At 48.3% G+C, this 25,983-nt stretch overlaps 1 protein-coding gene across 1 annotated transcript in view; it reads left to right on the top strand.

Annotated features, from left to right (window-relative positions):
- Nucleotides 1-25,983, top strand: part of PEX14 (peroxisomal biogenesis factor 14) — an 88,676-nt gene that overhangs the window by 38,329 nt on the left and 24,364 nt on the right. Inside the window, exon 3 of the mRNA XM_077312330.1 lies at nt 9,643-9,727. Coding sequence (XP_077168445.1) covers nt 9,643-9,727 — 85 coding nt within the window. The remainder of the gene's footprint in view (nt 1-9,642; nt 9,728-25,983) is intronic.

Below are 25,983 nucleotides of genomic sequence, written 5' to 3'. Positions count from 1 at the left end.
AATCCTCTGTTAAAATCCCAATAAAACCCCATGAAACTGATGAAATGGGCCTCAAGGATGCACCGGAAGCGAAAGCCAAGAGGTACCAGAATGACTGGGATCTTTTGTAGGTTACTTTTTATTTATGTAAGGCATTTATACCCCCCCCTGCCTCCAATGGCAGCTTGCACCATTTCCCTCTCTTGTCACTTTATCCTTCCAACAGTCCTGCAAGGTAGTTTAGGCTGAGAGAAATGGGCAGTCCTAAGGTTACCCAACAAGCTTCCATGGCACAAGCGAGGATTTGAACTTGGGTCTCCTAGCATCTAGCCTCATTAAGATAGAGAGGGGTTCGGAGAGGAGAAACAGGCTGAAACGTTAATCTGCTAAAACGTAAGAGGCAGAGGGCTTAGGGGAGCACCGAAAGGAAGTGTTTTAGTTTCAGGCACACCCGATTAATCTGTGGGTACTCATTGCCACATGATGCTGTCACGGCCACTGGCATAAACAGCTTTTACAAGAATCGTGTGATTATATGGAGGCTAAGACAGTCAGCCAGCCAATTAAACAACACTTAATTGATTTCGCCATCTGCCTTTCACCTGATGCATCGCGCACTTGATCGTCCAGATCTGCCTTTTACCCAGACCTCTTTATGTGTGCCTTTTCAAGATACCGCGGGGTTGTGCTGAGCAATTCTCTGCCACTCAAGGGCATCATGGACAGGATTTTTTCTCAATCCCTTATCAAAATGATTCATCAGAACAAAAGTATCTTAAAATTATTCCGATGCACACTTCCTGGGCTCTTTGCTCTAGCCTAGGGTTTTTGATCAGTCTTCATCAATTAAGCCTTGCAGGTCACTACTCCGCATGCAGCCAGCTGGGTGACCTTGGGCTAGTCACGGTTCTGTTAGAACTGTTCTCATAGGGCAGCTCTGTTAGAGCTCTCTCAGCCCACCTACCTCGCAGGCCGACTGTTGTGAGGAGAGGAAGGCTTGGCTGAGAGTGGCAGGAAATAAATCAAATAAATAAATTAAAGTATGGCGATTGTTAGTAGGGCAAAGTGTCTCACCGTTAATGTATAGGAGCATTAGCACATGACAATGGGTGCTGAAAGTCCAGCTGGGTGGGGTTTCTTGGGTGTGGTCCCCCATGTTAGTTATTATTTTTTACTGGTTCCATCTTTCTCCCCAGCGACGCCTACATCGTTCCCCTGCCCTTCATTCTGTCCTCCCAACAACCTTGTGAGGTAGGTTAGGCTAAGAGTGTGCGGCCAGCCCAGAGTTCCCTGGCAGAGGGAGCTTGAGCCCGGCTTTCCCAACCTAGCAGTTCGGTCATTATGCCACACTGACTCTCAATTGCCAGATAAATTCCCGGGTCCCCCCCTCCCTCCCTCCCTCCCTCCCTTGAATATCATATAATAAACGCCCTCTTGCCTTTTAAATCGATGGGAGATGGGCTGACGCGGAGTCAATGAATGTGTCAGAGCAGCGGCTGCAGTGACCTCTAATTCTGGCGAAGGGAGGCTGCGGCCTCCGCTAAGAGACCGGGAACACAGCCTGCGTGAGCACATTTTCAGCGGCGTTTACGGCCTCCGGCGCATCCGTCCTCAGGACAGCTGACTGCCTCAACCTCCCGGTGGTTCCTTTGGAAAGCCCAAGGCCTGTGCTGCTGGGGTTCTGTTTCCTCCAGGTTTTGCCTCCGGGTGTGAAGGTGCTGCAGATTCCAAAACGGGAGGGTGGGTCATCCGTGAGAAGAGGCTCGGCCCGAATCGGACCCCCCGCGATGTCAGATTGCAGTGGGAAACTCGCACGATTCACACCAAGCCAAAAGCCCTGCAAGGAGAAAGCTTGGGTGTCAGAAAGAAAAGAGCCTTAGTCTGCCCTGCCGTTTTTCTGTGTGCAGAATTTGGTTTCCCATGTATGGGAAGCCTTTTTTTTTTCATTTACAGACCCCTCACCTGGCGTCTGACTTGGGACAGATGCAAGTAAACCATCTGATATGTATCCCCCCCCCAAACTCATTCAAAAATGATGTGTCCATTCCTTGTTTTTTTGTCAGAATGGCAAGATGCCTTCTGACCTGCAGGCTCATTTTTTACATTTCGGGTAGGTTTCCTTAAAAAATGAAAAAAATCCTGACTCTGTAGCGTCCCTAGCAACCTGGTGGTAAATTAGCATTCAATTTCAGCGGTTTATGAAGCTTCCCTTTGGCTCAGAAGCACTTTCCGGGTGACCAAGACGTACAGAGAGCCAGCCCTCATTTGCCGATCCCCTCCAAGTCCTGTCTTCACAGAAAACGGAGAAGCCGGCTGGCTGGAGGATCCATGTGCTGGAGAGGAGAGGGAGAGCGATTAGGGGTGTATGGGCACGCACCCCCCCCCTCCCCACACTTACCCAGAGAGAGCTCTATCTGGAATCTGGAGGAACCGTGCCTCTTTAGCAAGATATATGGCTTCATAATTAGCCGCTTGCATTTTTCCGCGAGTGCTAGCATCAGCGTTCTGCCGATGTGTTTCCCTGATTAACAGTTGCTTTGCAACTATTTTGTTGTGCCACCGATGACCGTATTTGTCAAGTTGGGTCTGACAAGAGGACGGATATCTCCCACCCGCCTTGTCTTACTTAAAACACAGCATTTTCTATTCCCCCCTCTCCCCTTCCAAAGGGAGGTGGCATTCCTATTCCTGCATCCTGATTCCAGCAGGCTTTGGGGCCAGCCCCGAACTTCAGAAGTCTGGTCTTCCGCTGAGTCTTTGTTTTCACGAGTTCTTCTCTCTCTCTGGATACCTCCCTTTTGAGTTCCAAATTGTAGAAGCTTTTTGCTGCACCTGGTATATGAGCTTTGCCAGGCTTGGAGACCGTTCTGTTTGCTCGGCGGCTGCGGCCTTCTGCCCTTAGTGGCAATAAGTTTTGTGCTTCCGTTAATCCCACTGTGTTTTTAATATTAAACTTTAATCTGAGGTTCGGAGCTTTTAAAACATTGGCTATAGATATATCTAGGTGTGTCTATGTTGTACAGTGGTCCGTCTAGCTGACTGGTTAGTCCAGCTTGGCCCGAGTTCATCACGCTGGGGTCAGCCCCACTTGCATGGGGGACCGCCAACAAGGACTACCGTCGCTGTGCCGAAGAAGCCAGTGAATGGCAAAGCGCCTCTACTTGCTTCACCCCTGGAACGCTCCATAGAAGGAGTTGGTGGGAATTGTTTGTGACTTGACTGCATGTAATGTTTGGAAATTTTTATACAGTTTTCCATGATTTTACGCTCATGCAGCACAAGTGTGGATCCCGTGAATGGGCAGGGAAGATAGCATTATAATGGTATCAACTTCAATTTAATTTATTTATTGCATTTATACCCCGCCCTTCCTCAGAGGCTCAGGGTGGCTTACAGTTGTCAGAGTTGAAATTTCAGCAACCAAGGAAATTGCCACTATATATATATAGGAATCATATGATAAATAGGATCGTTGATGTGTTAGAAGTTCAAATGACTCTGGAACAAGCCAAATTGAGTGACCCCCGCATTGATGCAAGCCTGCCTTTCAGAGACCACCACTGGTAGCAGCAGTATGCATCCGCTTATCTACCTCTAGCAATATGGGAGGAATCAAGTGACACTGATTGTCATAGATGTTGAAGGATCTGGGCCAAATGGCCCTTGAAGCAACGGCTGGTGCCTGACACTATTTGTTCTAGCCTGGGGGTGGCCAGACTGTGGCTCTCCAGAGGTCCATGAACTACAATTCCCATGAGCCCCAAGGGCCACCCTTGGACTAGCCTACAAGAGGCCCTCTAGGGCAGTGGTGGCCCACCAGGAAAGTTCCCTGTTGGTTAAAAGGCCAATACACCCCATTAAAGACATTCTTTAAAGGTAGGACATGTCACCGGGAGAATGTGTTGGGGCTACCGAGGCAGGACTTGCATTGAGGAAGACTTGGGTTTGAATCCTGGCTCACTTCTGTCTCTCTCTGGGAGATCTTTCCCCAATGATACAGTCATAACCTAACCCAAGTTACAGCGTCTGAGTCCCTCGGTGGAAGGACAGGGTCAAAATGAGATAAATAATAAAAAGTGTGTGGGGAGAATCTTAGGCATTTGTTCCCTGAGGACTAGAAACTTGACAAATTGGAACTGTTCTCCCCCCCGGCTTCAATTCTATGTGAAGACGTTCCAGCGAAAGATAATTCTGGACAGTTGTGTGGGAAGGGAGGGGTGGGGGAAGAGAGGGAGAGAATCTTTCTCTCTTAGCTATAATTTTGTAATGTCATTTTCAATCAATAGACCTTTAGCAAAAAGATGAGGCCGGTGATGGAGGAAGGCCCTTTAAATAATTTAGCTCTCTTTAATGGAGCGATTTCATTTTTTGATAGAATGGCTTTATTGAAAAGTAGATGTTTTGCACGCTGGAGCCTCCCCCCTTTAAAGCCCGTGGACCATTAACAAAAAAAATCCCAGAGAGAGAATATAGCTGGAGCTTTGCTAGGAAGTTCCAGCCCAACTTGGCTTAATTCATTATCGCCTGAGTTGTTAGCGTGTGTGCGCTTGTGTACATAGGGGCTTGCAGGGGTGGCCAAACTGTGGCTCTCTAGATGCCTGTGGACTACAATTCCCATGAGCCCCTGCCAGTGCTGGCAGGGGCACGTACAGGAGCACCTAGTTAAGTTGATGGGCAGCGGATTTATGCACTGTGGCTCCTTATCTTGTGGAACTCATAGACACAGGATGCAGTGATGGCTGCTAGCATAGAGAGCTTTAAAAAGCTTCAGACTGATTTGCTAATGGCCGCCGTCCATTCCGGTTAAATGGAGCCTCCATGTTCAGTGGCTGTGACCTCCTTCAGGCTGAGACAACGATGACATGAACTCAGAACAGGCAGCTCGAGTAAACCGTCGGCTGGCCCAAGCGCCTCTCTGGAGTCGCCCCCCAAGTGTCCTGCTGCTTATTTCTAATGTTAATTTTTAAAAAAACACATCAGATGACAACATGTAATTGGTTAGCTCAATCAATTAAACGTCATTTGACCAATTAAAAAGGATTAAACAGGCCACAGATTTTTTTTTTAAAAAGGAAACTTAATTATTTTAATCTGAATCCTAATCCTGAAAAATCTCCTTGCGTGTTTTGCGGAATTAAATATAGAAGTGGAACTGATGCGTACTCTGAACTCTCTAGGAAGAAACCCCTCTGTTTTTGCCATGGAATCCCCACATGATCCAAGGATCCTGGGACATCATCTGGGGCACATGCCCATTGTATGCAGGTTGCTTCTATGAGTTTTTGAACATGGCTTTCGGCACCTATGAGTAGAGATTGCACCCTACAATGTATACCCAAGGCTTTTAGAATTGCCTTGTCTCCCCAATGGGGACCTAAAGCAGTTTACAGCATTATTCTTCCCTCCTTTATCCCTCACAACAGCCACCCTGTGAGGTAGGCTAGATTTAGAGAGAGAGTCCAGCATTTGAACCCCCTGCATCTTGCTGACCTACTTGCTTCTGTGTACTGTGGGGAAGGTCATAAAGCTTTCAAGGAAGGATCCTGTTGAGAAATCCCAGATGTCCCATAAACACAGTTTGGAAAGCACGGCTGTACAGGATCCGGTCCAGTACTCATTTAGACTAGCTCTTTTTCTGATCTGAACTTGAGTTTGGCACCCTTCTGACCTTCTTTTGTCTTGTTCCTGGGTTTTGTTCTCTAAGTTCTCTTCTTAATTCATGTGGTAAATAAATCAATTGATCTAGCTGACAAATTATTATTTTTTAAAATCCTTCAAAAACAGCTTTCTGAAAGTTACCATCACCACAACTTGTGCCAGGTTGTTCCTGAGGAGGAATATCTGTCGCATGATGATGGTCTTCTCTTTGCCAAAATGGTTTATGTTCAACAGCCCCATAGGTGATCATCTAATGTATAAGCTTTGATCTTTGTGAACATCCCCATTTTCTTCAATGTACTTCATATACTTGAGAGCAGTAGTTTGGCAATACCCGTGCCGTACTCCGACACTATCAGAAAGATTAATTTCAGCACCCTGCATGCATTTCTTGGTTTACATTTATTCCTACTCCAGCTCAGATTCAGCAAGGCAGCTGGATGCTACCCTCTCTAACTCTACCCTGGAACCTTTGGCTTTATGCAGATGCATCAAGGGACTGTTGTCAGGGAAATAAAATCTTGCAGGCCTTTGGATCCAAATAAAGGTGTTCCTCTTTTCTCTTTGCTTCTCCCTTCTTCACACCTCATAGATCAGGGGTAGTCAAACTGTGGCCCTCCAGACGTCCATGGATTACAATTCCCAGAAGCCCCTGCCAGCATTCGCTGACAGGGGCTTCTGGGAATTGTAGTCCATGGACATCTGGAGGGCTGCAGTTTGACTACCCCTGTCATAGATTCACGTCATCATAACCCAGGCTTAGACCATGATTTGAGAACAAACCGAAGTTTGTTGCTTCGTCCGTTTCATCAATACAAACTGTGGTTTGTTGACAGCCAGGAAAGTCTTGACTCTCTGAGCTTTGGTCTTGTTCGGTATATTCATTATCAAGTTGTGAATGATACACTGGCATGAAGTCCTGGCCTTTTTCTCTGTTGGCCAGAGACAGCTAGGAACCTGGATTGACATTGGGCTTTTGAGAGGTTCAAGTGGCTAAGCATCCATCTTGGAGAGACTTTGGGAGTGAGCACATAGCTAGGCCTGAGCAAGTGTTCCTGTATCAGCATCGTTTTCTCCGGAGGAGCGGAGAGCATCGCACGGCTAAGAGTTCCCAAAGAAGCAAGTGATTAATATAATAAAAGTAGTTTTTGATACGCCGGCACGTCTCCGTGTCTGCTTATTCGGACATCTTTCTTGTTCAGCACATTTTCTCTGCAGTTATTAATTTGTGGCATTTATGCTTCTGCAATATCCATGCCATTTAAATGTGCAATTTCCCTATCGCCGGCATTTCCAGCGAGACAGATCAAGAGGAGCATAAACAAGATCAAAGTGGCGCTTTATGTGTCGCGGAGAGGTGGGTGGGCTCTATATTATTTTACGGCTCCGTGGTGATTGAATGCTAAACTTTAAAAAGTGAATGCGTCTCCCCCCTTCTCTCTCTTTTGCCTTTCTCTTCCCCCCCACCCCCACCCCCCAAAAAAACTGCAAAGTGTGCTGGGACTTGGTCAAATTTCCCGTTAAAAATAAAAATATGAATTTCATCTCCCTCCCCAAATTCATTTATCATGCTTTTTAAAAAGGTGTTTTTTCTGCTTTACCTGATGTCTAAATTGGATTGGCTCATTTATGCTGTTCTTTACTGTATCCCTCCGTGCTTTTCTTAAATGAATTAGTAATGACAGGATACTCCATCATACCCTCTCTGCAGCCACTTTAAGGGGGAAGCCGGGTGATCTAAACCTTTTAACCTATTAAAGATGATTTTCCCCAATTGAATCAGACCCACCGCAGGTGTAATAACTAATCATTTAAACTACACCTGCTATTATGTTTTTTTAAGCCATTATGCATGTTGGATAGATGATAATTCATGTATATTGCATTGTCCGATGGATCCGTTTTGCCTACACTAGGTCTGATTAATGTATTTAAAGAAATAAGAGATGCAATTTAAAAGGGGGGGGGGGAGAAACTACACACACAACGTTGATGGAATGCGCGTTGGAGTACCTAGAAAGGGCCATTAAAGCCCATCAGAACTCTGCTCCCTGACCCGAGATGCATATTTGAAAAACAGGTGAAGGCAAGCATTCCAATCACTGCAATAGGTTGGGGGTTTCTTTGAACGTTTTGAAAAAAACGGCACGTAAACCTTAGTCGCGACTCCCCCAAGCTTGTCAAATTCGATCTTTCCCTCTGGCCTCCCCTTTCTTGAAGATATCAAAGTTCGCAGTGCTGTTAAGAGCGCTGGTTCCCTTGCTCCCCTTTGATAGGCACAGGGCCATGGCCAGCACTGCCGGGTGACAGATGCACAATAATAAAACCAGAGTCCAGGGGCACCTTTAAGACCAGGGGTAGTCAAACTGCGGCCCTCCAGATGTCCATGGACTACAATTCCCAGGAGCCCCTGCCAGCGAACGCTGGCAGGGGCTTCTGGGAATTGTAGTCCATGGACATCTGGAGGGCCGCAGTTTGACTACCCCTGTTTAAGACCAACCAAGATTGATTCAGGGTGTGAGCTTTCGAGTGCAAGCACTCTTCCTCAGACTATGATCTCCTTACATGATGCGTTAGGGAGCTGCCTGCTGATGCTCCGAATTTGGCGGGCACGGGAAGTTTCACCAACGAGCGTCCAAAGCAAAATATAGAAGAGGGCCAGGCAGGTTTTGAACAGTTGCTAAACAGAAGATGGAGACGACTGCAGAGAGCCTCTCTTACTGGCGGGATTCCCTAACAAATGGCAATGCTGTTTTATCATTCACGCACCATATTTCTAGAATCTAAGTAGACCTTTTGCCTGTCTCTCTTTGAGCATTTACGTCGTCTTTTTTGTGAGTTTTCATGTACCGTTTGTTTCTTTCGTGCCGTCTTAATTTGAATGCGGAAACGGTCATGAATTTTAACAGCTCTGTTTCAGCAGAATTTTGTCTGTATGATTAAGGGGAAAGGCAGCTGTGCCCTTTGTCCTCAGCAGGGAAAACCCATGTCGGAATTTTAGATTTTTTAAAAAGAATCCAAACCCCACGTTCATGCAATTTGGTAGCGTTCCTATTTTCTCTGCACCCCTTAACATCAGTCCTGTGTTATCTCCATGGTGTAGATTTGGTGGGAGGGAGAAAAAGTGTGTGTTGCCTATGGCCATCATCCACTAAATGGCCCCGTAACTATTATACAATATTCAGATTCTCAGATCTGTGCCCGGAAAGCATTAAGAAATTCAATAAGGCCTTGGAAAATCTTGAGGAAGGTGAGGCTTGAAAAGCAGATGTTTGGGGCTTTTGCAAATTGGCTTTTTCTGATAATTTTGATGTATTTTGTTGTAACGTTTTTGATCTCAAGCTCTGAAGGAAGCCCCCCTTCCCCCCTCCCCTGCTTTTATAAAAGGTATTTCCTTTAGGTTCACTACTCCAGGGGTAGTCAACCTGTGGTCCTCCAGATGTTGATAGACTACAATTCCCATGAGTCCCTGCCAGCATTTGCTGGCAGGGGCTCATGGGAATTGTAGTCCATGAACATCTGGAGGACCACAGGTTGACTACCCCTGCTCTACTCAATCTGGAGAGCCCAGAATACAGCAGGCGTACTCTCTTCATTCATTCATTTCCTTTCCATTTCTCATCTTCACAGGGTTGGGTTTGGGGGTGGGGGGGTGGGTAGGCCATTTTTACGTGTTTACCTTTGCATTTGTGACATCTAAAAACCTTATGAAACCACAAGGAAAAGTTTTGATTGTTTTGCCATTCTGAAAAAGCCACACAAAAATTACACTGATGCCATAGGTTTAAAGGCAGTTATAAATCTGGGTCATCCGATGTGTCCACAGACCTTAATTATTGCATCCAGGTGATCATGCTTTCTAACTGGGCATTTTGCTCTGAGTTTGAAGCACGTGTTTGTGGCTAAATAGTGCCGTGCATACGCGTCAACCGAATCTGGATTCTAACGTGTCCCAACTTAAATCTTTCTTTTCCTCTTTCCCCCAAATCCTTATCCATTTTCTAGATTGCAACAGCAGTGAAGTTTCTACAGAACTCCCGGGTCCGCCATAGCCCCCTCGCAACCAGAAGAGCGTTTCTCAAGAAAAAAGGTATAAAACTGTAATAATAATTCTTTAACTCTCGGGATCTGTCCTGTTGAATTTTTGTTTCTCTAGGGTCTTTCGGACTTCCTTTGCGCAATTTGTCATCTTGATGCATTTTCCCCGCTGTCTTCTTGACTCGGGAAAGATTTTCACATGTGCAGATTCAGGAGTCTTGAGAACCGAGATTTGGGTTTTCATCTGGAGCAGGACAAAAGCTCTGGGCAAATGTAATGCAACCCAGTGACTTGTGTTGTGAACTTCTGAATTTGTTGTCGTGCTCTCTTTCCTAGAAGCCCAAATGGTTAAGTGCTGCAGGCTTTCTTCTTCAGTTCTTTGTAGGACAGAGCAGGGTGGTGACCAGTCACAGGTGAAAAGGTCATTGCTTCGGAGAAGAGCCAGGCTGTGCAATGAAGTGTATGGGCCACAGTGGGTGTAAAGGTTAGGTTAAGGTTAAATTCGGGGTCATCTTCCTTCCATAGTCCAAAAGGTCAAGCCGTTGACTGCCTGGCCCTTTCAGAAGCAAAAGGGAACCGCATCTCATGAAATTCAGCATCGTTCTTGGCAGATGGAAGCTGCTCGTATGCAATTCCACCACAATTCTTGTGTAGCTGTGTTTTCTTTTTTCCCTTCTTCAGTATTTCTTCTTCTTAAAGGGCCCACTTCTTGTTTCTGAGGTCTCTTTTTTAACTCTCAAAAAGTTAGCCTAACTCCCGGAGGTTCCTGCATGCAGGGAATTTCTGCTTGTTCACAGGGCAGCATTTGGCCACAGAGGCAGATTTTACCATTTGAGGGACAAATGGGCCTCGCCTGTTTAATTCAGTGGGTATCGAGGCACCTGCTCTTACCTGGACTGCCCAGGCCCAGACCACAGAAGTCAGGCAGTGGAAGCCACCTCTGTTAGTCCCTTGCCTTAAAAACCCTGCAGGGCTGTCACAATTCAGCTGCAACTTGATGGCCCTTTACACACAGACACCCACAGAGCACCACCTGACTGCATGGTGGGTCTCGGCCATTCAGCGCAATGACACAGTTCCTCCGAAGCACGTGAATTCGGCATGTGTGATCAGTGTGCCCTGTTCATGTTTCAGGCATCTCAGTTGTTTTTTTCCTTCCTTTCGTGGAGCCTCCGGATTCAGCAGCCCCGCTGCGAGGTGTTGGCGACCGTGCGCTGCGCTCTTGCCGTTCCCCGGCTTCCGAGCTGGCTTGCAAAGCCGTCCCTCGCAGGCCTGCGCTCCGGCTGCAGGGGGGCTGGTCTTGGTGTTTCTGTTCCTCTTCTTTTTTTCCCCTCCCCTTTCCTTGAAATATGCGGACCTACGGGGAGTAATTAATCATAAAAGCTTTGGGATTTCAACTCTATCATCGAAGCAACGAAGCGAGGGAAAGCTGAGCCTAAAAGCTGTGTTGATTGCTCGCGGTAACCGGAGCCGAAATCCATACTTGCCGAGAGATCCTTTAGCGCCTCCCTCGGCCTCGTGCCGCCCTCCCCTCCGACAACGGGCCCGGGATATCGTGCGACACGAAAACCGCTTGAACATCTCCTTTGGCCGAAATGGCCAGTTATTCCGTGTCTTTTCTCCGTCTCTCCCCCCCCCTCCCCTTCTCCACCTCTCAATGACAGCTGGGTTAGAATTTCATTTGCAAAAGGAATTTAGAGCAATTTGGAGACAAACGTCTCGGGTGTTTGTACCTCGTTCCCCCACCGCAGGCTTCACTGAGCAGTTTTCAGTATCTGGAGTTCCATCTAATCTGTTTAATTTTAATAAATCCCTGACTGGGAAAGGCAGAGATGGGAGGTTGGGAGGGGGGGGGAGGGAGTTGGCGTCTACAGGGGAAGACTACGAAGGAGGCCTGAAAAGAGAGATTGTGACCCGATTAAAGGTTCTAATGAATTACTTGGCTAATGATCACCAAAGTGGAAACATACACTTTCACACTCACCATTTGATTCATTCTTTCTTTCTTTCTTTCTTTCTTTCTTTCTTTCTTTCTTTCTTTCTTTCTTTCTTTCTTTCTTTCTTTCTTTCTTTCTTTCTTTCTTTCTTTCTTTCTTTCTTTCTTTCTTTCTTTCTTTCTTTCTTTCTTTCTTTCTTTCTTTCTTTCTTTCTTTCTGCCAACCCACCAGTACACCACAATAAAAGATTGAAATAATTAAAGGCACCAGCGACCCAAAGGTCCTTGCACCCATTACTCATGCCCAGGCGGTTTCTTGTTGTGTGCCTGCATGCTCAGCCCTTGCCTCTTTCCAACTGACCTTTGGAGCGGTCAAGAGGTAGTTTTGCGGCATCGCTATATCCACTGAGATTGAATGACCCTACTGGTCCGGGTGGAGAGATGCCGCAGAATTTCCACCCCTGGGTCCCTGATATATGCTCCCCAATCCTCTTCCACATGCAGCCAGCTGGGTGACCTTGAGCTAGTCACAGTTTTGTCAGAGCTCTCTCAGCCCCAGCTGCCTCACCCGAGTGTCTGCTGTGGGGAGAGGAAGGGAAGATGATTGTAAGCCACTTTGAGACTCCTTGGAATAGTAAAAAGCGGGGTACAAATAAACCAGCTTCTTTTGAAATGGAGAGGCCGGGGATTGAACCTGGGATCTTCTGCATGCTAAGCAGAGGCTCTGCCACTGAGCCACAGCCCTTTCGCAGAGGCTCCTCTTTTTAAGGCTGGGTCACCTGATCTGCTCTCAGACCCAAGGAGCAAAGGCAAACGCTCCGGAGCCATCTGCTTAGCAGTAGACCAGACAAAGTGGTCCCCACGAGGTGACAGACCTCATCTGGAGAGATGAGTAGGAGGTCACGGGAAACGCTGCCCTTGTGCCGCCTGGACTTCATTAATCTGCTTCATTACCTAAGCCTCGCAGTAGGGGGGCGGGAAGCCAGGTCCTTGGCAAGAGGCGGAGGGCAGGAACCGGTCCCTGGATGCCCCCCCCCCCAGCCCACGGGCAACAAGTGACTGTTGTCGTGCTGTTAAGTTCCACAAGATGGTGACAGCGAAGGGGGGCAGCTGAAGGAGAGCAGGAGCAGGAGACAAAGCATCTGGCACATCTGTTGATCGCTGTGATTTATCCCCCTCCTACACCCAGTGGGACATCCTGGGGAAACTTGGCCCTACTTGGAGGCCATGGCTGCCCTTGGACAGGGCTTTGTTCGCACCTGCAGTACAGTTTTGGGCCTTGATATTGCCCCCACCCCACTCCCCAGATTCTGAAGCTTTATAAAAATAAAAACACCCTCCCATCATCTCTATTCCCCTCCTTCACCCATCCCTAGGGTTGCCAACGCTGGGCTAGGAAATTCCTGGAGATGGTAGAAGTTGGGGAAGGGAAGGGAGGGGAAGGGAAGGCCCTTAATGGGGTAAAATTCCATCGAGTCCACCCTCCAAAGCAGCTGTTTCCTCCAGGTGAACCCATCTCTGAAGCTAAGCAAGGTTGCTGTCCTTGGTGAGTGGTCTGGGGCAGCGGGTCAGTGGTAGAGCCTCTGCTTGGTTCCACCCCCGGCATCTCCACTTGGAAGGACCAGGCTGAAGGCGAAGTCAAAGACCTCTGCTTGAAATCTTGGAGAAGGCCTGATTCAGTAGAAGGCAGCTTCACGGTTCATGGACTCAGGGCTTCAGGGTACGGATTGGGCTTCCTGCACTCTCTCCTAAAGGTGGGCGAGACAAGAAGCATGAAGGGTTTTGTAGCCAAGTCATCATCTCCTTCCTTTCCCAGGTTAACGTCAACCAAGGCACAAAACAGCCATAGAACTGCACAGCCCAAAGTTCTGTGTTATCCGAAGGCTTGCCTGTTTTTTGCTCTGGTGACTGGTCAGTTCCTAATATCTGTGTGACTTGCACTGGTTTATTTTGTTCTGGATGACCCAATGAAATCAACCAGGTTGTTAAAATCTCGAATGTATCCGAGGGCCTGGCGTCCTTGCTTGGTGCAGGGGAGCCCAAAACGGATCGCTCCGGTAACGATAGCCAGGGAAGGTTCACCATTTGCGGGTGAAAGAAGCTTCCGAAAGGGAACGGATTCCAATTTAGCCTTCCCCTTCTTCTTCTTCTTTTTTTTATTACTTTTCTTTTTCATAATTTAACTCCATTTCACGAGGCAGTTTGCATGCCCTTGAATGGAAGCTCGTTACCGTGAAAGCTTTTTTAGCATTGATTTCATAACCGCCTTAATTTAATAGCTCCATCATTACTGAGAAGCCCTGAGAGTCAGGCCTGAGCTTTCCAGGTCACTGACCTTTTAATTACAAACCTTGTTCAGATGGCCAGGTTATCGACTGGACGGCTCCCAGATTGAGCCCCTTAGGATGGAAATGAAAACAAGGTTTACTCCCCAGCTTCCCGGGAAAACGAGAGAGAGAGAGAGACAGAGAGGGTGAGAGGAGGGGAGGGGGAGCAGAAAAAGAAGTAACCTCTTGCGTTTCTAAAATTAATTTTCTCCTTCAGCTTTGTAATTAATTTTTCAGGAGTGTCGCAATGAGGTTCAAGCAATTCTTTTTTTTTGCAAAGCAAAGGGCAAATCACCGCTCTCTGTACTTTGGAGACAGCTCTGCATGGAAGATTCCTTTAGCGAAATAGCCGGCTGGGAACCTCCTCTGTGTCCAACCGACTTCCCTCCAAATGCATTCCACAAGGTCCTAGTCCTTATGCCGTTTTCGTGTTTTTTTAAAAAGGGTTTGCTCCCAATCTCATCACCTGCCTCCCTTCCCTCCCCTTGATTTTCTGTGCCCTTTGCTCTCTTACAGTGTTGGTCCTTGCCTTGTGCTTAAAAAAAGTATTTTTTAAAAAAGCAAAAAAACCTGGACAGCCTGTTCCTGGGATGCACAAACAATGTTTTTGAACATCCAGTCAGCCTCAAGCATGAAGTGTGGGGGTAGTGTCCCAGGTGCATAACAGACATTCAGTAATCTTCACAACAGCCCCATAGGGTAGGACATTGTTGTTATGCCTGTATTCCAGGTTTGAGAAGTGAGAGCAAAAGGTGAGTGGTCTGACCATTTGACCAGAGGACTTCCTGTTTCATAGCTCAGCCTCCATTTAAAGATTTTCTGCCTGGCTTCTCAGGATTACGAAATTGGACCAAATTCCTTGCTTGCCTTGTGGAAATTTAGAATGGGGTGTCCTGAATTTACCCCTGTCCTCCCTAGAATCATAGAATCATAGAGTTGGAAAGGGACCTCATGGGTCATCTAGTCCAACCCCCTGCACTATGCAGGACACTCACAACCCTCTCGCTCATCCCCTGTCACGTGCCACCCCCTTGAGCCCTCACAGAATCACCCTCTCTGTCAGATGGCTATCTAGCCTCTGTTTAAAAATTTCCTACATTCCTTATAAGCCTTTCATATTTGGAGAGGCTAGAGAGGTGGATTCTAATCTGGAGAGCCAGGCTAGATTCCCTCCGCAAGACCTTGGACCAATAACTGGTTCTCTGAGAGCTCCCAGCCCCACCTGCCTCATGAGGGGCCTGCGGTGGAAAGAGGAAGTCAGCCACCTTGAGACTCCTTTGGGTAGCAAAAAAACAGATATAAAATCCAACGCTGCCGGTCCTTCCTGTTCCCTGGCAGAGCCGGTGGTATCCAAAGAGCCTCAGGCGCAAGAAGACTGAGGCTAGACTCTGCCTCTGCGGAGCTCTGGAAGAAACCCTGCTTTCTCCAGCCGAGGCAGGGAGGTGAGGAGTTCTCTCTCTCCAGGAAGCCCTAACCAGCCGCTCAGGGCAGGATCTTCCCTGACTTTTAGCCACCTTTGAAGGAAGGCGTGCTTAAAAACGCAGCAGGAGGCATGAGAGCGTTCAGTCGCTTTTTGCCGTTCTGTTCACAAACTTTTTAAAAAGATGAAATATTTGCTTGGCTTGCTCTGCGCTTGAGGGTTTGCCACTGTTGCACCTTGGCCAATGTTAGCTTATGGTCCTTTCGGTTCCCCAGTCACTGAGACCGTGGCCTGCCCAGCTCTTGCCAGATTCTTGGGAGACAAACACACCCGGCCAGGTCTTTCAGAGGCGCCCGCTTGTTAGCATGGCACAACTCCTTTGTTCGCCTGTTCTCTGCCTGTTGTAGTTACACCCCACTGTCAGGGGGTCTGCCGCCGCCGTTTTGCGCCTTGTTTTCCGAGCTTCAGACCGCCGGCTTGGAAACTGTGTCAGTGCATTCGTTCCGGAAGAAAATTAAAAAGCGGTCCGTCTCTGCAAAACGGGAGATGAATTAAAATGAAAAAAAAGAAACGAGGAAAAAAAGGCCGGGAGAGGAAGGGACGGGGCAAACTTAGTGCGTCCTTTTAAGTAATGTTTTCCAATGGGGTTTGATAAGTGCTCTCTGCAGCTTCCTGTCAAAAAAGATTCAAATCTCAGCGTTTCTCTCTTTCTGCTCTCTGCGCGTGAGCCCGGAAACCGCTCTCACAAGAGGCTGCCGTTTGCTATTTTAATGATGCTGCAGAGAAGCCATTGAGTGGGAGCGCCTCGCCAGACCTGACATCCTCTAAATGTACATTTATTTGTTCCATAACAGAGGGTACGAGTCACATTAAGTGTAATAGCCTCTCTCTCTGCTCCGGCCTTGCCCCGCGACTCTCTTTGAACCATTTAGCGGGAGCAATTCAGCGAGTTAGAGGGGCCGGCTGGTTTACAGCTTGGCAGAGACGGAGCGAGGTGGGCTTCCTTGGCCAGCTCCGGCCCAAGAGGTTTCACGGCCGCCTTGGCATCCCCTCGACGCCGTCATACTCAGATCCTTGGAGAAGGGATGGCAGGGACAGCCTCCCCTTTGTCTCCCCGTCCGCCTTTGGCTGTTTCGTCCCATTCCTCTGGAAACGTGGGCTGCGACAAGGCTGGCGTACATTGAAATTCCTTGCCTGATCAATCCAAACTGTGCAGTGCTGAGTTGTTGCTTCTGTTTGGCACCATCCCTTTTGTTTACACAGTTGTGGTGAGGGTTCACACACACACACACACACACACACACACTCCCTCCTCGGAGCTGCTGGAAGTCTCCTTCACTCACCGCTTGCTTCTGGGATTGATGGAGGGATTGCATATCTTTGCAGCATAAAGGATATAAAACTTGCCTTTTAAAATTAGAGGGAAAAACTTTTTCTTATTCCCAGCGAGCGGAATTTGGCACTTTTTCTGTGTGGTGTCACAGCATGCAGTCCGCCCTGGTCACGGGGTAGCTATTTTAGAGTGCTGTGTGCACATACATTCATCTTAAGACTAATACTTAAGATGTGCTGCCAGAGGATGTAGGGATGGCCACAGGAATAAACAGCTCCATAGGGGGATTAGAAAGATTCATGGAGGGTAGATTTGCCAGTGGCTACTAGCCATGGCAATTGAGGGGAACCTCCATATTCAGAAGCACTTAACCTCTGGACCCCAGCGCCAGGAGACAACGTCAGAGCTTCTATGTTGTGTTGTGGTCCCTCCAGAAGAACTGATTGGCCCCTGTGTGAGGCAGGATGCTGGCCTAGATGGGCCACCGGTCTGACCCAGCAGGGCTCCTCTTCCATTCTTATGAGTTCCTAGTTTCTTGGAGAGGTTATTTATTCCCTCCCCCACAGTTGTCCATGGGGCTCGAAACTTCTTGAGAAATGCTATACACACTGCATTGAAGGAATTCTTTTCCACCATGAGCATCTGAGGAATCAAACTACCCCGTGATTTTTTTTCATTTCATTTTTTTTTTTGCCTTAGGGAAACCCTCACTCTAGTATTTCCGCATCTTCCGCATTGCTCCGTTTAGTGTCCCTTCCTTCCTCTTGGTAAGACCGAGTCTGCATGCCTTTCAGACACCGCCCCCCCCTTTTGGGGCTGGGGGGGGACGTCGTTGCTCCAACCGTTAAGTGATCTCTCTCGTTCACCAGTCCTTGTTCCTGCTGGTTTGTGGTTTCTGTGGTTCCTCGCTGTGGAAGCAAGAGTTCTGCTTTCGGGGGAGTCAAAGCTGAACGTCTCTCCTCAGCCATCCTGCCGTAGAGTGGGGGGGGGGGCATACCTTTGAATGTCAGGGAGTCTCGGTTGAGGCAGGTTGCGTGCCGTCCCTATCCAGCCCTGCAGCCGCTGACCTTTTGGCACCAGCTCCACCTTCTCCAGGTCAAAAAGCTCCGCTGGTCCTTCCGTCAGAATTCTTTGTGGCCGCGATTTGGAGGGAGGGAGGGGTGGGCAGGGAAATTATTTCGTTTGCCCTCTTCCTGAATTTGGAATGATGTTTTCAGATGTTGTTCCCCCCCCCCCCGTAATATTTGGCGGATATTATGTTAGGAAAGTGGGTCGAGATTCATGTAGGAACCGGGTGGTGAGGAGGGGGAAGGAATTGCAGCAGAGGGGAGGGATCAGTGGGACTCCCCAAGGGGGCTTACTCTCCAGCCTTTTTTTCGGTGCCTTGGAAGGCATGGGGTGATGAAAGAGAGCCTCTCTCAAAAAGAAGGGGTGGCCAAACTAGGACTCTCCAGATGTCTGTGAACTACAATTCCCATGAGCCCCTGCCAGCACGTGCTGCAGAGTGCTTTTTCATGCCACCCACATTTAAATGGCGGACCTCACAGGATGTGGTCATGGCCACCAACCACTTGGAAGGTTTTAAAAGAGGAATGGACAAGTTCGTGAAGGATCGGGCTATCGGTGGTGACTAGACTTGATGGATATCTGCATCCTCCGGTCCCACAGGCAGTGTTGCTGGTGGGAGAAAGAAGCTATTGTGGGTGGCCTTCTCTGGAGGCAACTGGTTGGCCAAGGTGTGAATAGATTGCTGGACTTAACAGACCTTTGGCCTGATCCAGCGTGTCTCTTCTTATGTCCGTCTGGCACAGCTTGGATGACAAGGGCAGGAAATGGCTCTCAGGCGGAGGTAGATCTTCCCTCCAAACCTCCCACATCTGATCTTTTGACTGGAGATACCAGACAGGAGGTGTTCAGCACCCCCCTGAAAGGAGACGGACCCCCCTCCTCCATGAAACCTCCAACCAGCCCACCAACCCTCCTGCAACCCATTGACTTTGCAGCGCTGCGCATAATGCATAATGTTTTCTGTGAGTCACCAGAAGCCACCCGGAGCCGGTTCTGATCCTCCAGAGAGGGAGGGAGGGAGGTCGGTCAGGGTGGCTGCGTTACACAGTTTTCTGGAGCATCTTTGAGCAAATGCATGGGTTATATTAAAAACTGCAATCATATCAAGTTTTTTTTTGTAATGTTCTTTCTCAAAAAGTGCTCTGCTGACCTTATGCAGCAGAATTGGCTTTATTGAATTTCGCCAAAAACGCGTTTATAATTCCCCGGCACCTGCCTCCCCTCCACGCACTCCAACCCCACGCCCAATATTCATGTCCTTGCTCCCCGCATGGAAATGGCCCCTTTGTATGGTGATAAACAAAATTAAATTTGTCTCCTCCGACTGCTGACCTCCCTCACCTTTAAGGTGGTGTCTTTGCAGGAGGAGACAGAAGGCGCCAGCGGTAGGATCATCTTGCTACCAAGGGACGCTGGTGTGCGGGGGACCGCTGAGCAAATCAAATATTGAAATCTTTTTTCGCCTATTAGCAGTCATATCTGTCCTTTTGTGGGATTCTCCCCCCCCCCAACGTTGTGGCGGCTGCAAGGGGAGGAGGTGGGCTGTATTGAAGCGTTAGGACCAATTCCGTTTTCTCCCGTGTAAGCAGACGGTGAGGAACTGGCAAGTCTTATGCTAATCTTTAACTGTGTGTCTTCTGGATGAGGCCAGTCTCTTTTTCAAACTTTTCTCTGGCCATTGTGAGTGTGGGGGGGGGGGGGAGAGAGAGAGAGTGACGTGTGGTCAAGTCACTTCCTACTTATGGCAACACACTGATTTAATGATTTCCAAAACATCCTGTCATTAACAGCCTTGCTCAGGGCTTGCAGGTGAGTATTTATGGGCACCTTTGGCTTGAATACAGGTCATTCTGTGTGCATATTGAGCTCCATTCCCTCTCCCTGTCGTACCCTCCTTCCTGTTCTCACAGACCAATCTTCTCTTAGAGGGCCTTGAAGGGCTCTGAGATCAAGGTTTCCAAGAGAAGGGGATTTCGTAATTCCATTAAGAATGCATCCCGTACATTTCAGGTGGAAAATGTCATGGTGCAAGTAGGGCACGAAAGGTCCAGCCCTTCCTTGCTGCTTGTGCAGAGAGCATCTTGTATTCAGCGGTATCCTACCTCGGTACATGGAAGTTCTCTTTGCACTGAGGGGCTTTATTTCTGCATTGGGAACAGACAGGACTGTGCAGCTTCCCACCAGCACAATGCATTTTTTATGGCTAATAAAATCCCAAGTCAGGCCGGAAGTCTTACAGCAGACATAGGATCCAGACCTCCAGCGTGTGGTTGAACTATCACAATCCTTTCCTTCGTTTTACGGGACCCGCATTCGTCTGGAGCAAGCTGCCCTCCCTGTGTTTGGAAGGAATAATCTCACCTGATGAAAGGGCAGGCCTCCCGCGTTCTTTGGCATTTCGCCCCTCTTTGCCGCATTGCCCACTAAGCGCTTCCCTTGGTCATTCGCTTGGCATTTCAAAAGTCATTTCTCCCTCTCTCTTTCGTTAGGGGCAAGGCTGCATCTCCCGCCTGCCACGCCAGAAACCACCAGCGCCTTCAGAAGCCAGAAGTATAAACCGAGAGGTTTTTTTAAAAAAGAAAATTAACTTTGAGGATGTGGGTTTCATTTTTTTTTTTTTAAAAAAGAAAGAAAGAAAGGCAGGAGAAGCTGTGTTTATGAGCACCAAAAAATAGCAGCTTCCATTACTGTAATTAAATGGCGGCGTTTAACCTATCAAAGCAGTGGCGTGCTGCTTGCGAGAGACGAACGGAGAGCTGCGTTTTGAAATGATCGCTGCTTCCCCCAAGGGAATAAGAGCAGTTAAATAATTTGTTTGCGCGGTGCCGGGTTCCGTGTCAGCTAAATCGAGTGCCTATGTTTGGAGCACAGGAGAGGGGGGGGGATGGGGAGGGGGGGCCGTGGGGCTGTGCCCTTGGCTCGAATGCCCCGGGGCTCACTATTTACCAGCACCTGTGCGGCATTGTCAAGAACTGCATAGCTTGTTGCTGGCCATTGGCTCTCTGTTATCAGAGGAATTGTGGGCTCACCTGCCACACACACCCCAGTCTTGCATCATAAAGATGGAACGGTTGCTTCATTGTGGAATTCGTCCCACCCCCTTCTCCGTGCAATGAGATGGCTAAGAACAGAGGGGAGCAGAGATCGGTAGAAAGAGGGAAGCAGAAATAGGTTTTATTTTTTATTTTTTTAACGAACTTCCTGGGGAATTCTCAGGTCCCGCGAAAACTTATCAAGCAAGAGTATCTCTGATGGCAGACAAGGTATTCCGAAGAGCAAACCTGTCCTCTTTCTCCGCACCTGGCAGTGTTCAGCGCTTGAGGAGTATTGATTGTGTTCTGAGTCCCTTTTCCTGTTTGTGCGGGGGCCAAGGACAATGGCCAAGCCATGGTGTGTCCCGTCCTCCCCCCCCCCCCAAGAAATATCCCTTGGCCGTGAGCTGGGCTGCCTAGGCAGGCAAGCCAAGGTGGAGAGGATTCCCTGCAGGAAGTTTGAAAAACCGCCTCTCCGCAGCAACGGTTTTGCAAAGAATAAGTCATTCTGTCCGGTCACTGAACTCCCGCAGTTCAAGTACGACCAGCGTCGCATTCCCTGAGGGAGCAGCGGTGATGCCTCCAGGCTGACTTTTCTCCTGCTCGAACTGCCGCTTCCGGGTGCAGCTTCCAAGATTTATGCAGAGTGACGGCTTAGCAAAGCATGTTCTTCATGACCCTCGGTCACCAACCCGGCCGGGGTGCCTCTGGCATTTTGTCGGCATTCTGGATTCTTTATCCACTGGTTTTCCTCTTATACTCCTTTATTAATCAATTTGGATAATTAATTTGGACATGTTCCAGGGGGGAAAGCCCCCCAAAAGCTAAAACAATAAAAATTGTTCATTGTCAGCATAGGCCAAGGGTCCCCAAAATCTGTGGGCATCTTCGGACTTTGGCCACAGTGTCTAGGCGCCGCCAGAAAGCAGCCAGTTTTTGCTGGATTGTGATATGCGACGCGCAGAAGGACCTGCTCAGTTAGTCTCAGACCAAAACGCCCGACTTCTGGAATTTATGCCAGCCCTGGCCAATCCCCAGGCTTTGTGCTGCCTGCCAATCACAGGGGCTGTTGTTACACGGTGCTGTTCCCACCAGTGCCTCATGAGGGCGCTGAGGCCGGAGCGCAAGTGCTCCAAAGTAGCTCATTGATCAAGGTCTAGCCAGGGGTAGTCAAACTGCGGCCCTCCAGATGTCCATGGACTACAATTCCCAGGAGCCCCTGCCAGCGAATGCTGGCAGGGGCTCCTGGGAATTGTAGTCCATGGACATCTGGAGGGCCGCAGTTTGACTACCCCTGGCTAGGCTCTAGCTCTCAAGTTCAGACCCCTGGAAGCCCAAGGCCCTTGGAAGACTCACGGCCTCCGTTCCAGGCGTGCTAAAAAACTTTGTTGTCAGAGCGAGCAATAAAAAGCAACTCCCTTGGGAGTTCTTTCTTGTTTTGTGCTTTGTGATGTATGTGCGTGCGTGTGTTTTTGGGCAAAATAGCGCTAATAAGGGATCTCTTAAGAGCCGTGGCTGTTGTGGCAATCCCAGCCCTTGAGACTCGGAGCAGCCGCTAATATGCTTGCTGGGGCTCCCCGGGGGCCGGTGATGAAACTTCCCTCGTTTTTTACCACTCAAATATGTTGCTATGATCACTTCAAGTGCAGCCGCCCGCCGCGTCTTTTTTGCCTCACTTTCACGGGCCGACAGCAACAGGCGCTGTGAGGGCGATCGGTCAGTTGTGTACAGTTGCCAACTTCCACGCGAGTCCTGGAGATCTCTTGCGTTATGACTGATCTGCAGACTGCAGAGCTCTGTGTCCTTGGGGAGAAATGGCTGCTTCGAAGGGTGGGTGGGCCCCGTGGCCTCCTACCCCACTGAGGTCCTGCTCTTTGCCAAACCCTCCCTTCCCCTCCCCAAGAGCCACCACTAAATCTCGAGGCTTTTCTCAACCTGGAGGTGGCAACCCTGTGGTCATGTGCTTATCCCACCCTTCTTCTAATGGACTGGTTGCATGTAGCCCGTCTGATTCTCCCCTCCTTCCGTTTATCCTTTCAGCAACCCTGAGAAGCAGGCTAGTAGGACCCCCAGGTCAGCTGCAGAAGTTCACGATGGAGCAGAGACTCGAATCCAGGTCACCTTAGCTCTGTTTTCAGAGTCCAGCCACAGCCTCACTCTGATAGAACCCAGGTCTCTACTGGCTAATAAGTCTCAGTTCCTACCCAAGACAGAATTTCTAGCAGTCTTCAAGGAAATGCCAGCCTTAAAAGTTGCAAATTGGTTTTAAGTCTTTAGTTCAGTTGGATACCAGGTGAAGCTGACAGATGTGCCACAAACTTAGAAGAAACGTAAAGAAAGGGCGTAGGTCAAAGAACACATGAGTAACCTGTGGACCTCATTGCCACAGGATGTAGTGATGGCCCCATCAGACAGCTTTCAAAGGGAGATTACACAACATTCTGGTGAGTGGGCCTATTAATGAACCTCCAAGTTCAGAAAAGTGGAAGAAGGAGAGTTGGTTTTGACACCCTATGTTTCACTACCCAATGGAGTCTCAAAACGGCTTACCAGTTGCCTTCCTTTCCTCTCCCCGCAACAGACGCCCCCGTGAGGTAGGTGAGACTGAGAGAGCTCTGACAGAACTGCTCTGCAAAAACAGTTCTAACAGGACTTCGACTGGCCCAAGGTCACCCAGCTGGCTGCATGTGGAGGAGCGGGGAATCCAAACCGGCTCTCCAGATTAGAAGCCCCCACTCTTAACCACGATGCCAAGCTGGAAGTCCCAGCAGGAGACGGACGGACCCCGCCTGTGGAAGCCACGGCCCAAGCTGAGCAAGGCTGTTAACGAGAGGGCGTTTGAAGGATATTCCTTCCTAGGGTGGCCGCAAGCCAGAAGCAGCTCAATGAAACTTCATGCACATCTGCAGGCCCTTGGGGGAGGAGGGCAAAACAGCCCAGGGGCCTGGATTTCAGTTCCCACTTGCAGCCCCCTTTCACCGCAAAAGAGACAAGGCTCTTTTCAGCAAAGTGTGAGCGACACCTTGGGCTATTCACTGTTTGCCTTGGCTATTCTGGATTCCAATATTGAGATCTCTAACATCGAGATCATTGTTAGATCTATTGTATTGGTGCCACCCTCTTCTGAATATTATTCTCTCCACCAGGCTGAACTAAGATCAGAATTGTGACCACCGCCGCTATATGTTATATGTAACTTTTGCTGATGTTAGTTGGGGTTTTTATGGGGATTTTATTGTGTTTTAACTATTTATGTTGTAAACCGCCCTGAGACCTATTGGGAGAAGGGCGGTCTAAAAATTTAATAATAACAATAACAATAATAATAATAATAATAATAATAATAATAATAATAATAATAATAATAATAATAATAATAATATTCTTATTACGTCCTCAAGAGACCAAAGACAGACCATGAGACCACTGTTCAAACCTCTCTAAAATCCGCACTGTTTTTTAAAAAAATTGTTGTTATAATTATTGAAGAAACTCTGCTGTCCTCCTTGTTTCTGTCTGAAGATCGCGGGCTCCCAACGAACGGAGGACTCTGTCTGCATCCCAGCCGGTGCGTCAGGGGCGGGAGGGGTGAGACCTGACCTCTCTCTTCTGACAAGCGAAACTGTATCTCCTCTGCCTTTTTAAACCACTGATGAAATATATTTTGCGCTGGCTTATAATGCTGTGATTTATGCCGTGATACGCTTTGCGATATCCCGGTGTCCTTTTGCCTTTGTGTTTGAGGGTTCCCCCCCCCTTCCCTGGCTACATTTAATGTAATAGAGGTGAATATGTTCTCTGGGCAGGGAGGTTAGACAGACGTACCGAAAAAGAATGCTTGGCGGGAGGGGGAGAGGGAGGCACAATGCGAAACTTTCTCCCTCTACTCCAAAACTGACTCTCACATGTAAAAAATAAAAATAAAGAACAGCTGGAAGTGGGTTTAATCCAGAATATATCTGGAAACCTAGAATAGCCAGAGGGAACAATCTGTTCTTCCTTTTTCTCCCCTTTTCCCTTTTGGTTCTTCTCCCCCCACTCCTCCTCCTTCAGACGAACTTTATTCCAAACCTCTTCGAGGCCAGGTTGACAATCAATTCTTCATGCGTTTTGACAGGAAGTGTGATGTGCAGGCAGCAAAATGCTTCTTAGCCGTGGCTCCCCATGCAGAGGGTCCTTGGATCAATGGCAGAACATTCGCTTTGCCTGCAGCAGGTCCTGAGTTCAAATGATGGCATCTCTCTCGCTGTTACGTAGGGAGAACTCTCAGAGAGTAACCACAAGGCTATCCTAGGTTGGTTTGAGTTTGCCACAGGGTAGCCTAGTCCAGGGGTAGTCAACCTGTGGTCCTCCAGATGGTCATGGACTACAATTCCCATGAGCCCCTGCCGGTTCATGGGAATTGTAGTCCATGACCATCTGGAGGACCACAGCCCTAGTCAACTCTTCTGTATGGTTCAAAGAGCGTGTTGTTGTTTGCTATTTATTTTATGCCGCACTGTGTAACTAGGCATCTAGCAAGTTTCTTTCTCCTCTCTGGGCAACACTTTTTAAGCCCATTTCCTAGAGAGAACATCTGTTTTTGTTGAGCAAATATATAACTGGAGAGGGGAAGTTAGCATTTAACTGAGTAAATAAGATCCAGTGAGTGGAGAAATAAGGTAGCCACTGTGGCCACCTTAGTAAGGAGAGCCATCGTGGATTGAGTTGTTACAACATAGGTCTGGACGTCAACAGAGCATTTTCGGTGTAAGATCACACTGCAAACCGCTGCATTCTTTCCGGCAAAGCGCGGAGATGCTTGGGGGCCGTGAGAACCACACGTGCCCCCCTGCCTTTGGGTTCAGAACTGGACCTGATCTGTTCAGATTTTTTTTTTTGCGTTTTGTTTGGGGATCAGAAATAAACAAATTAGATGGGGGGGAATTAAGTTGGTGGGGGAAGAATGGGAAAGAGGGGGGTAAACTAAACCCATAAACAAGGTGATATATAATATTTTTTTTCATTCTCCTTTTAAATAAATACCGATCAGCTTTATGTTCGGAGACAATAGGAGCCGTTGGCTTAAATTTGCAGTTTACTGTATTTATGGCCGTAATATCAAGGTGCTGCTGTCGTAATTTCATGCCCCAATGAGAACTGCAAGGTCGAAGCAAATGCCTCCATCGGCATCCTGCTACCGCTCTAACTCA

Source organism: Paroedura picta, chromosome 15 (genome assembly GCF_049243985.1).
Source record: "Paroedura picta isolate Pp20150507F chromosome 15, Ppicta_v3.0, whole genome shotgun sequence".
Classification (NCBI taxonomy): domain Eukaryota; kingdom Metazoa; phylum Chordata; class Lepidosauria; order Squamata; family Gekkonidae; genus Paroedura; species Paroedura picta.
The sequence above is the reverse complement of the archived record's forward strand: the minus strand, read 5'-3'. Positions and strand labels throughout refer to the sequence as shown.